Here is a 13,747-nt window from a genome sequence, read left to right on the forward strand (position 1 = left end):
ATTCATAACTATATACGATAATTTGTTCATGTACATTTTTCATATTCAGTACATATATTCAATATCTCTTTCTTGTATATATTGGTACCTCTGACACGAATAAATAAATATTATTTTCCCTGTAACAAGTGTCATTTGATTCCTTCGAGATTTCATTGCTGGCAAAAATACGTAACAAAATTTCCTTTTAGAACGAATAGTCTGTAGCACAGATAACTTGCAACCCACAATTATTTTCAGTGTTTGTCCGTGTCGCACGTGATTGATGACCACCGTACTGGACTGTTTCTTAGGATATTAGTATCTAGCAATTTAGCCGTGTAGTTAGGGTCGCGAAGCTGTGAGCTTGCATTCGGGAGATGCTTGGTTTGAATCCCACCGTCGATAGCCTTGACGATTATTTTCCGTGATTTCTCAGTTTCACACCAGAGAAATGCTGAGGCTGCACCTTAATTAAGACCACAGCCGCTTCTTTCCCAATCCTAGTCCTCCCCCATCCTTACGTTGCCAAAAATATTCGATATGTTGGTGCGACGTTAAGTCACTAGCGGAACCATACAGTATGTATGTATGTATGTATGTATGTATGTATGTATGTATGTATGTACTGTATGTCTTTGCTGGCGGGACCTAGTGTGTACAGTGCACTATGTCTTCTGGTATAGGGTAGAGCAATTTTGTTACTTTCATTGACGTGTCTCTGTCTTATCCTTGGCTTTGACAATATAAAAGTGACTGAGGTATGAGCGATGCTAGTAATGCCAATCCTTATGCAGCCAGTCCCCTATGAATGGTGTGAAAATGTTGCTCATAGGATCGGTTGATGCATTAATTACAGTGGGCTTGGCAGACTGATATGTAATAGCAACTTCTGTCTTGGTGAGGAAAGCAACGGGAAACTACCTCACTCCTCATTTCCCTAGTACGCCTCTCCAGTGATGCCTAGGCCATCTATGACAGCTGATGGTGGAGCTGTTGAGGATGCAACCAGCATTAGAGCTGAGGACTGAACATACATACATACATACATACATACATACATGTATATATATTTAGTATGTTTTAATCATGCGTGTCTTGTCTGAGCGTCTGATGGTAACACCTCTCCCTTTATTTGTACAGGTCGGCTGATTGTGATCGCTGTAGGAGTGTTCACGCTCGCTATTGGCATCATCTTGTCCAGTATTCCCTGGGTGGACTATCTCATTCTCAAGGTAAGATAATTATGAACATGTAGTATGCAAACATTTATTAACTTCAACCGCAACTGCACTATAATTTCTTTCTTTCTTTCTTTCTTTCTTTCTTTCTTTCTTTCTTTCTTTCTTTCTTCCTCTAATTAATTTAGTTAGCTTTCGTAATACTGGGGTGTTCCTTCACCTAAAGGTAATTTTGGTTTTTAGTTTATAAGTGCATCTTCCTATGGTGATTGATATTACTCCTTATTACTCCGTCGTTCCTTGAATAGTCCACCTCTTCGTTGGTTTGTCTATGCTCAACCACAATAATCCTCGATAAACTATAACCTGATTTTATTTTTATCCGACCGTTCCATCTGAACCGTTTTTGTTCTGTTATTCCGAAATGTTCGTTTGACTATGAACATTAATTCTATAGTTGTCTTGAACATTATATTTTCCTGGTGTGCAATACGAATGCGGATAGAGTAGGAAGGAAATACGTCCATTATTTTATCAAAGAAATCTCTTTTAAAGGAAAACCTTCATTTTTTCACGATTGATCTTCTTTCTCTTGGCTCACACAGACATGCATCCTTCATGCTGCATTCCCAATTATAATCTAGATAACTGTATGTGAAATTTTAATTTGTGTGAGACACTCGAGGAGACATAGTTTCTATGGATTCTTCAGCATTCTTTGTTTCATTGCATTTACGCTCGACAACTATTGGTCACACCAAAGGAGGATGGCAGGCCTCCCTAGCTTGCAGCTTAGAACAGAATATAATAATTTTGTAGTCCTTAAACAACGTACAGTTGTGATTGACAAAGCCAGTCACATATTTTAAAAAATTCTTATGCACTAGTAAAAAAACCTAATTTCTCACTCAATATCAATGCTGAATGTTACAATATAAAAGTTATTCAAATTTTGCGAAGCTATTAAATGAATGCTCATCTTTAGTGCTCATAATTTTGATAGATGAGATAAGGAGGGACACCACAAGGAACCCACAAATGCTGAAGAAGGGATACAGCATTGTTTGTTGATGCAGTTGTATTTGGAGGAAAGTATGTGAGAAACCTCTCCGAACAGCCTGATGCAATAAATCAGAATTGAAAGACTGGAGAATTAGAAAGGTCAGAGAATTCTTATGGCAAGAGAATGTGGAGAACAGAAATGAGCAATAGAAATTGTAGAGGAAGATATTAAATTGTGGAGAGTTACAAGTACTTGGAAAGTGAAATAAAGAAGAATTCGCCGAGCGAGTTGGCTATGCTGTTTGGGGCGCGCAGTTGTGAGCTTGCATTCGGGAGATAGTGGGTTCAAGCCCCACTGTCGGCAGCCTTGATTATGGTTTTTCCATGGTTTTTCATTTTCACACCGGAGAAATGCTGGGCCTATACTTTAATTAAAGCCACGGCCACTTCCTTTCCACTCCTAACCTTATCCTATCTCATCGTCGCCAAAGACCTATCTGTGTTAGTGCGACGTAAAGCCCATTGTAAAAAAAATTAAAAAGGAACAAAGATGAAATCTAAAGGAATACAGCACAAGATCTAAAATGACTATAGTCTACTGTACCTCGGCACTTGACACTTGTTTAGAACGAAATAATTAGATTTTCCACTTGCTCTGTTGTTTGAAATGAAAGGAATGAAAAACGCCCCTATATCTTTGTTATTGGCATAACTAATTACCATAAATGAACAATAATAATAATGTTATTTGTTTTACGTCCCACTAACTACTTTTTTAAGGTCTTCGGAGACGCCGAGGTGCCGGAATTTAGTCCCGCAGGAGTTATTTTACGTGCCAGTAAATCTACCGACACGGGGCTGTCGTATTTGAGCACCTTCAAATACCACCGGACTGAGCCAGGATCGAAGCTGCCAAGTTGGGGTTAGAAGGCCAGCGCCTTAACCGTCTGAGCCACTCAGTCCGGCCATAAATGAACATTCCAAGAAACTAAGTCGTTATGAGTGTTGTCTTAAGAGCACTCCCAAAGTTGGCTGCAATGTTTCTTTTTACAAGACTTAATAGTGTTCCGTGAAATATGAAGTCACAGTTGTTCCGGCACTTTAGAAAGTTGAGATCAAAGTACCTATGTTGTAGTAACCACGCGCAGGTAGTCCGCTCGACTCTCGGCGTGACTGCCCCCAGACAGACACCAAGAAACCTTGCATAAGGTCACGATCGCGACTGCATGCAGGTTTAAAAGATTACTTTACGTAACTCCGATAAAAAATAAAGGTAATACCGTAAATACTAGCCGAAGTGTGATCTATGAATACAATAAGTCGTCCCTTCCCGTAGAAAGAACATTTACACGATCCTTGATTAATTCTATCGCTTAAACAAGGTGGTCGAAAATAACGTTGGAAGGTTAGTTATACTGATGAATAATTTGAAAAAATAATTAGATATCTCACATAGCGGTCATTTTATCAGCTGCTGAAGTTAGCCAATCACATCGCTTCGCGGACGAATTCAAATGGGCTTTGTGAGGCGGTATTGCTCAATCTGCACATGGCTTAAGACCGGTTTGAGAGCACCAATCGAAGAATAAACTTCGGCAGGGCGGTGCGTGATATTGTTGCTGTGTTGTGCAACTCTTCATTTGCCGTCGTTTCTTCTAATTTAATAAAACTAACATATCTTAAAATCAACCAGCTTTGGTCGCTCGTTGTACTAATGCTTCGTAATGGGCCAATAAACGCTGATGGCTTCAAATTAAACTCAGGGGGTTTGCTTTCCTACGGCAACTCCCAAGCGGACAGCGCGGCGCAATGTAGTTTCAGCAGAGACGAGCCTAAACCTTTACGTAGTATCAGGTAGCATGCTCGCCAGTAACCTTCCTTGGGTGTTGCACGAGACCAGCAAGCCCCCTATAGAGAAACATTTCCAAATGTCTTCATTAGATTGGACCACTTTGAGGAAATGACTTCATTTCTGTTTTCTCTCCTCTCGCAGTGGTAATTTATTTTCAACGCCACTAGGGTACGCCACACAGGACCATCCACAATATTACCAACATTTTACAGGAGAGCAAATTTTCAATTCAAAATGATAAGAATAACTGTAGTTGTATTGTACAATTACCCTCTTATTTCCTGTGCTTTAATTGCCGGATATATTTGTTTTAATTGGAATACAGTTCATTAATCAATTATACGAGCCCAAGATATTCGGAGTATTCTTCTGTATAAGTACATTTCAAGATTTAATCCGCTTCTCCAATAAAGGGATGAGCGTCCACCCTTCGAAACCATACAGAAGGACAGGAAAGACATAACAACGTAGCATTCGAATTCTGAGCTGGAGGTTGAGTTCTCGGCTGGTGCAACCTGACAGGAAAACAAAAAACACCAGTGATTCCACCAGTGATTTTGAATAATGCCCGGTTCTGCCAGATCTTTGTAAGTTTAACCATTGAGGCGCGACCTAGGACAATCCGTCGTTTTATTTCTTTATCACAGTGTCTCGTGTTACTGATTATGGAGCCCAGATATACACAATACTGACCTTTCTTTCCAAAATTTGTTTTACGTCGCACCGACACAGATAGGTCTTATGGCGACGATAGGATAGGAAAGGGCCAGGAGTGGGAAAGAAGAGGCGATGGTCTTTATTACGGTACAGCCCCAACATTTGCCTGGTGTGAAAATGGGAAACGATGGGAAACCATCTTCAGCGCTGCCGACAGTGGGGTTCGAACCCACTATCTCCCGTATGCAAGCTCACAGCTGCGCGCCCCTAACCGCACGACCAACTCGCTCGGTAAATACCGGATTGTAAGGTCATGACAATTTATTCAGGTCATCCTGGTCCTTGGCTTAATGATTAGCGTATTGGCCTTCGGTTCAGAGGGTCTCGGGTTCGATTGCCGGCCGGGCCGAGGATTTTAACTGTAAATGGTGACTTCGTCTGATTCGGGGACTATGTTTGTTTCTGTCTCAATACACTTTTCTCCATCTACACAAATAGTGAATACATCCCTCTATATACACCGAGAAAGTCTTTGTGCTGTTTGGGTTGCGTTCCCATCAGCTTGTATTCTGGAGATAGTGGGTCCGAACCCCATTGTCGGCAACCCTGAAGATGGTTTTCTGTTTCCATTTTCACACCAGCCAAATGCTGGGTCTGTACCTTAATTAAGGCCACAGCCGCTTCCTTCACACTCAGCCCTTTCCTATCCCATCGTCGCCATAAGACCTATCTTTGCCGATGCGACGTCCCTCTATATGGGGTTGGCGTCAGGAAACACCTGGCCGTAAACCTGTGTCCTGTGTACATCAAGTGTCGACCCCAATAACATTTGTTAAAAGGCCTCGAAGAAGAAAACACTTTATTCACGCTGATCTCAGTGAAAAACTCACGTGAATTACAAATGTGACGAATATTTCAACAATTCATAGTCCTACAATGTTATTAAAAATGAACATATATTTAAACAATATTGATAGATCTGTTACCGCCCTCAGAATAAAAAAAACGGCGCATAATTTAAATGCTGACGTATTTGTCACATTTATTCAGGGTGGTTGTGCAGGCTGGATTTAACTGGGCAAAAGTTGTTCAAGAAAGACAAGAGAAGAGGAAAAACATATGGTCCGAGTTTTACACCCCTAATGCAATGCTAGATCGGTCATGGACAGAACTCAAACAAGACCTTCGTTACTTGACAACGGGAATAGCGGTGGGTTATCATCACAAAATATGTAAAAACAAAACGCTCCATGAACCTCAACAGGACGGCGTATGTGATCTCTGCAACCTGCCGTGTGGCAGATATCATATTACCAACTGTATGAAAAGGACAAAATCAATTCCTACTGTAAGATGTGATATTTCTCCCATTATGCACATTTGTGCGCAATTCTTACATTCAATTTAATATTTAGAGTCATGCAACCGCACTGGTTTTTAATGTTTGATAGTTTTTGACGTTGTCTGACATGGAAGAACGAATCTGGCTTTTACATACAGGTAATTTCATTCTAGAGTCCGGCTCCATGGCTAAATGGTTAGCGTGCTGGGCTTTGGTCACAGGAGTCCCGGGTTCGGGAATTTTAACCATACTTGTTTAATTTCGCTGACGCGGGGGCTGGGTATGTGTATCGTCTTCATCATTTCATCGTCATCACGACGCGCTGGTCGCCTCCACGGCATCAACTCGAAAGACCTGCACCAGGCTTCTTCCCAGGCCACACGCCATTATTTAACCTCTTTACCAACTAGTAAAACAGCTTTATAAGGGTACCATGATAAACGAATATTAATGTACTCATAATCCATTTTGTGACCGCAGCTAATGTAACTACATGAACTCATCCACTCTGCTCGTGAGTATGAACAACCGTCACATCGCCCTGGTTTTCCCTACCGTGGTCTACCGACCAGGGGCTGCCTGGCCGAGGCGGTAAAGGCGTGCTCGGTTCGCCCGGAAGGACGTGGGTTCAAATCCTCGTCAGGAAGTCGTAAAATTTAAGAAACGAGATTACCACTTCCGGAGGTGCACATGGCCGTGAGGTTCACTCAGCCTACACCAAAAATGAGTACCAGGTTAATTCCTGGGGGCAAAGGCGGCCGGGCGTAGAGCTAACCACTCTACCTCATCACGTGCCGCGGTTAACAATGGTGGAAGCCTTTACCTTCCACTCCTCCAAGGGTCTTTTTGGCCTGTACGGAGGTGTCTTTGTCTTTGTAAGAACATACCACGAGAGGTCCCACAATCGCAGGCTGACCTGGCTGTATGGTCCATCAGATCGAATGCCACAAAATCAAAAAAAAGCCTAAATAATCACATGTCCATAGAAAGTACAATAACATAGTTTCTACATACCAATACAGACGCCACATTGACATACGGTAGTTTATTAAGTATACTCCACATACGCTAAGTTCAGGGGTGTTATTAACCACGATTTCCCAAGACCATGACAATGGAGAAACAAACAATAACTCTAATCGAATGGAATGGTAAGGAGTTCCTCGCTCTTCTCAGCAGTAGTAGTCACTTTCACTGCTGGCTGCCTGTCCCCACCTCTCGTGCAAGATTGATATTATGATAACCCTGCGAGCAGCCTGCATACAAACAACGTAATCGTACTACAGTCTTATCGCAGACGACCATAGCATTATAATAACCATCCCGGAAATCACCTTTCTGGTTGCCTTGATCACGGTAGAACCAAATTCGGAGATTTTGCAGCAGCGTAAATTCATGTAGGCTATGTGACACTTTCACTACGGTACGCGTGAAATCAGAATATCAGAATGGTATTTAATAGTAATAAAATAATTTCTCAAAAGAATCTCTTCTTAAAATACCCTGTTTTAAGAACGACCTTGCTGTACGGGAGTGAAAACTGAGTGCTCGGGAAATCTTATTATAAGGTAGAGGTAACAGATATGAAAGTAGCAAGAATGACGATTAACTTGGACTAAGTTAACAATGAACTCGATGGAAGCTGCTCGTATGAACAGACTTCCGTCGTGTGGACATATGAGGTGTATGAAAGACGATAGGTTGCCTAGGAAACGTGTCATGGAGGGTGTGAAAAGTAGAGATGGACCTAGATGTAGAACAGCAGGCCTACTGCCGGGCTATAATAATGGTGTGTGGCCTCCGAAGAGGTCTGTGGAAACTCTTAAGAAGAGTTGACGCCGTATATGCGACCTGCGCGTCTGAGGAAGGGACCCTACCTATGATGATTCTAATGAAGAAGACGACACACACCCCCAACCCCCAAGCCATCGGAGTTAAGGTGTCAATTCCCTACCTGGAATAGAACCCAAGACTCATTTGACCAAAGGCCAGCACGATAACCATTTAGCTATGCAACCGGACTATGCCGGGCTGTGTAGTTCAGACAGTTAAAGCGCAGGATTTCTGAGTCGAAGTTGGCAGGTTCAATCCTGGTTCAGTTCGGTAGTATTTGAAGGTGCTAATGCGATGTCGATAGATTCACCGACACGTGAACTCCTGTAGGACTTAATTCCGGCACCTCGGCGTCCGCGAAATTCGTAAAGGTATTTAGTGGAACGTAAAACCAAGAACATTATTAGTAGGCCTACGTATTAAAAATCTAGGGCCGTAGGAGCGTTCGGATTAATCAAAGAGGCTTGCCGAACGAACGCCAAAGAAATAGTCCCTAAATGCAGATCAGTTGTAAATAAATAAATAAATAAATAATCACGTCGGATATCGACCGCTTTCAGGGTTAGTGTATGTATCATATGTAATCGTTCTGTATGAATAGGCCTACGACGCAACTCATTGTATAGATAATTCCTGTTCAGAATAACTGTCCTCTACATTATACCAAACGCATGTTCCACTTGTTTTTCTTCAGACCCATTTATTAGTCTTTGTAAGTACTGTTCTGCCGTTCTTGATACGAGGACAAGTTAATAAGAATCTGAAATTGTGCTCTAATTGTCTTTACGTTGGCTCTGTGGTATTGTATGCTCGCCAGGCACTAGATGGCACCGTTGTCTAGGTCTGTGGTAGGTTTCAGCGTTATGCGACGTAAAGATGGGCACGCCACTCGCTGTTTGCACCAGGAAAGAAGAGCGTTCCGTAATCCGTTTGTGGTTTGAGGGTGTACCAGGAGCTGAAATTCACAGAAGACTTTCAGCACAATACGGGGACAATTTTTTGCCACAGCGAAGTGTTTTCCAGTAAATTGAACAGTTCAAAAGGGATCGCACGAGCGTGGAGGATGAGGAAAGATCCGGGGGTCCGTCTTCAGCCGGAACTGATGCCAATATTGATCCTGAACAACAGATGAGTGACTGTTGATGACGTGGCAAACAATATGCACATTAGCCATGATTATTCCTTGGTGCAAACAGTGCAAGCTGTATTGATCTGATAACGCTGAAACCGACAACGGTGCCATCTAGCGGCTGGTGAGCACATAACGCCATAGAGCCAACCTAAAGACAATTAGAACAGAACTGTCTGTCTGTTAGGTCATCAGCCCAGAGGCTGGTTGGATCCTCAAATAGCACCACCAAAGGTTATGCGGTTATAAGGAAACCCCAAAAACCACTGGCAGCACCAAAATGAGGCGTACTAGGCAAGATGAGGAGTGAGGTAGTTTGCCATTGCTTTCCTCACTGAGTCAGAAAGTACTATTGCAGCACGACTGACCCTATGAGCAGCGCCTTTCATAACACTCAGATGCACTAGTCGTGCTCCAAATGTCATTACTCAGCACTACCCATACCCCAGCAACTTCCATATTGTCACAGCCATGGATGTTGACTGGGACTTCGGTGGAAGCTACACTTTACTCTGGCCTGTGCCAAGAGATGGATGCAAAAGTACTGCATCCATCAAGAAATGACAGCAGGCAGAGAACAGAACTACAGATACTTATTGACTTACCTACGTAGATTAAAGGACTACAAGTTGAACATCATAAATCCCTCATTTATTTCACCGGTGTGTTGTATTTGTTTGATTTTATACTGGGTGTTTTTAAGGTTTATGTTCGATGGAACGGCCTATATCTACTCTAGGTTTTATACCTTAATGCCAGACTGCATAAAACCCGAATACAATGTTTCGTACCAACGTCCTATTTCTAATAATACATCCAGTATTAGGTGTGGACAGAGTCTTGTACGAGTTGAAAATAATTAAGTCCAAAACAAAAGTAATGGAGTGCAGTCGATTGAAGTCAGGTGATACAGGAAATATTACATCATGAAATGAAGTCTTAAGGAATAGATGAATATTGTTACTTGGGTAGTAGAGTAACTAATTATGGCAGAAGTAACGAAGACTTAAAATGCAGATTAGCACACGCAAGGAAGGCCTGTCTTAAGAAAATAATTTTACTCACTTGGAACATCTAGCGGAATTAGAAAGACGTGTTTGAAGATGTTCGTCTCGAGCGTGCCACTGTGTGGAAGTGAAGAATGGACGACAACTAGCACAGAAAGAAAGAGAATAGAAGCTTTTGAAATGTGGTGTTACAGAAGAATGCTGAAGGTGAGATGGGTAGATAGAATCACGAATGAAGAGGAGAGGAGATCATTTTGCCTAATTTGACGAAAAGAAGAGATTAATAGAACATATCTTTAAACGCACAGGACTTGTTCAGTTGGTTTTTGAAGGAAGTGTAGGGGGTAAGAATGACAGGGGTAGACCAAGGTATGAATATGACAAACAGATAAGATTAGATGTAGGATGAAGTAGTTACGTAGAAATGAAAACGTTAGCACAGGATGGGGTGGCATGGAGAGCTGCATCAAACCAGTCTATGGACTGATTACCCAAACAACATTAAGTGGGGCACTCCTCATGACTTGCAGACAGCATACAGAGAGATCATGTGCAGTACTTTTTGTCACACTAACACTGTAGGTACTTAAAAACCCATAATTTAACTGTCCATTGAGTTAACAGCAGTCTCACAATCCTGAATGTAGTTTCCCGCATGACTGAACATCTCGAACTGTCACTGATTCCAGGAGACTGGAAGAAAATTTGACATCTTAAGAGGCTGTAATTCTCAGCTTCTCTTTCGAAACAAGTTGAGTTACTACTAATGTATTCATTGAATACGAAATACAAACGTCTTATTCTACATTTCATCTCTGTCCTCGCCAATGCCAGAGTGGCCAGCCGACCACAGCAGCTGGTTTGTCACTCTTTTCCTGCGCTAAGTTCGCGGCATCGAATGCAGCGCAGTCGCTGGTCATTTAATAGCAGCCTACTTGATTTGGGGCTCATCAATAGATCTAAAATACTAGCACGTTAAATTCTATTCATATCAAACTTCCAGCAGTCCGGAACGTCTCAACTTGGTTGAAGGGACATTAAGTATATCGCATTTGTATTATTACAGCTCTGTCTGCGGACCACTGGTAGTTTGTCGTCCTCCGGACTCCACGATCACGGGTTCAAAACTGGCAGAGAGAGTCCGATATTAGAAGGGAGGAAAATATCCAGTCGACACACCATGTCATACGGCGCCGGCATGTAAATAATCCCTGGTGGCACAATTAGAATTAACTAGACAAATTCAATTAAAACTCGGCTATAAATCACCTATCATAAATTCGGTTTACTTTACCTTGTAGAGTAAACGATAAAATGGACGCCCAGACAACCAAAATGGTGTTAAATTTAAATGCCTAAACCATCTACAGGGCTGCCGACAGTTGGGTTCGAACCCAGTATCTACCAAATGCAAGCTCACAATTACGTGACCCAAACTGCGTAGCCAAATCACGCGGTGCTTGCATAAAATACATAAACACTTTGTTGTAAAAAGGTCATATAGATATCTGTGTACTTCTTCAGTAATAGGATTGGTTCGAACCCCATTTTCACACCAGGTAAATGCTGGGGCTGTACGTTAATTGAGGCTACGGCTACTTCCTTCCCTTTCCTATCCCATCGTCGCTATAAGACAGGTCGGTGCTACGTAAAGTAAATTTTTTTAACTCTAATAAGATTTAAATGACTGATTATCTATTGTTTCTTCCAAGGCTTAGTTTTAATTATTTAATCCTAGAGTGCAAAATGCATTACATTGAAAGCTAACAAACATAGCTTAAACCTTTCAATGCACATTCGGAAATTAATACACGACAGACGATTAATATAATGTACAGTTGTGTTTACAATAATATCAGATGTTGTAGGGATGTGTCCGTTAGACTCAAATCAGACCACACCACGTATTCCAGTGTTTGTTCATTTTTCTGCCATCCTCGCGCCGTCTTACCATTGATGTTGACATGAAGAGTGATCTAATGACCACAAAGAGAAAGTGATGCACCTGCTCTAGTCTGACAGGGTGGAATTGAACGCGAAATAATAATGTATGAGATCTTGCTATCTTATTTATTGGACCATCCTAGCTCAGATTCATATTTGTTCAAACTGTGTGTTTACAGTAGACTGTCTCTATTGGTATGCGCTAGAATAAATTTGTTGCTTTCATTGACCTGTCTCAGTCTTGGCTTTCCACTATGAAAGTGACTGAGGGATCGCCATTCCTTATGCAGCCAGTCCTCGATATGAATGGCGTCCTGATGTTGGAGCCGTTTGAAATCCAACCAGCATTTCGGGCTAAGGATTAAACATATATATCGTGACGGTGTCCGCCATTTTACTGAGGAGCAAGTTAACCGAGCTCCTTCGCGAGTGACGTCACCGAGTTAGGGCCGCACCCGTTCACCGCTGCAACAATCAGTTAGGAACGAGCCAAGCCCGCAAGGTCATCCCCTTCTGTCAACACGCCGTTATCTCACTGCAGGCCTCCCGACGGTGCTAAAATGAACCTAGAGAACTCTAATCGAAAAGACTCTGGAGGCTTTTCCTATCGTGAAATATCTGGAAGAGTCGGTCTTCCTATTTAAGGCAGGTCGGGCGAGCTTCACTGGTTCAGTTATGTTAGTGGTTCGGCTGAGTTCAGTGCTGCTGTGGAGCACTGGTCTGTCAATGCTGTGTGCGCGTACTGACGGCGAGTAGGGCATATTGCAGCTGAGCGGCAAGGGACCATGAATTAAGTCTGTTGCGAGTGTACGGACAGTGTACCACGTACAGCACTGTAAGACTGTGTTGCGTGGTCGCAAGCTGTGAACTGTGTGGCCGTGATAGCGTACAGTGAGTGTAACTGCGAAGTGCCCTAGTGTCTGACAGTTATGACAGATTGTGTAATGTGATTGCCTTGGTTTGTAAGTAACAGAGTGAAAAACTGCCGTGACTGAATTAGCGAGAGCAGAGGGAGAGGGGGTGGAAGGGAGGGAGTGCGAACTGGTGTGACTGTATTAGTTAATCAATAAATCCTAAAGTAAACTCTAACAGTTGTGTGTTTAATTACCTACCCGCCATTCGAGTTACAGTGGCGTTAAAATATAATAATAATAAGAAGAAGAAGAAGACGTTAAGTTTTAAGAGCAATGATTCCTTCAGAATTATTTGGTAAAATGGAGTGCATAACAAGACTCGTGTTGTTTCAGTTAGTAAAATTAGACTGATTCGTGATTGATACAACAATAAGTGTAAATCTAATCCATAGCCTGCTTTCATGAGAGCATGAACATGATGTGCCGGCTAATCTCTCCGGTTTGACGTAAAACAAAGAGCAAAATATGAATATAAGCTACAAGCAAGTATTCTTATGTGATTCCCAGCCAACCTATAAATGCGAATTTATAAGAGTTCTAAAAAAAATGTGGCACCTACAGCTTATTGTGAGACTTAGCTTGCCAGGGTGACTGCTGTCCAGACCAATGGCCAACATACTTTGGAGTTTCATGCGGTTAGCGTGCGTGACAGTACGAACTCTATTCACCAATATTTTTTTTTATTATGGTAAGTGAAATGAGAAACGTAGCTTTTGTTCTAAAATGCTAATGCTTTACCTTACGCTATGCCTTTACTAGCGGGGCCTAGTGTTTACAGTGCACTATGTCTTCTGATATGGGCTAGAATTTTTTTTTTTTTTTTTTTTTTTTTTTTTGCCAGTAATGCAATTCCTTATATAGCCAATTCCTGCCATGGACGGTGTGAAAATGTTGCTCATAGGTTCAG

At 42.0% G+C, this 13,747-nt stretch overlaps 1 protein-coding gene across 1 annotated transcript in view; it reads left to right on the forward strand.

Annotated features, from left to right (window-relative positions):
* Window positions 1–13,747, forward strand: part of dsb (debris buster) — a 455,386-nt gene that overhangs the window by 321,972 nt on the left and 119,667 nt on the right. The window contains exon 3 of the mRNA XM_067134853.2: window positions 1,123–1,214. Within this exon, the coding sequence (XP_066990954.2) occupies window positions 1,123–1,214 (92 nt within the window). The remainder of the gene's footprint in view (window positions 1–1,122; window positions 1,215–13,747) is intronic.

The sequence above is a fragment of the Anabrus simplex genome, chromosome 1 (assembly GCF_040414725.1).
Source record: "Anabrus simplex isolate iqAnaSimp1 chromosome 1, ASM4041472v1, whole genome shotgun sequence".
In the NCBI taxonomy this organism is placed as follows: Eukaryota; Metazoa; Arthropoda; class Insecta; order Orthoptera; family Tettigoniidae; genus Anabrus; species Anabrus simplex.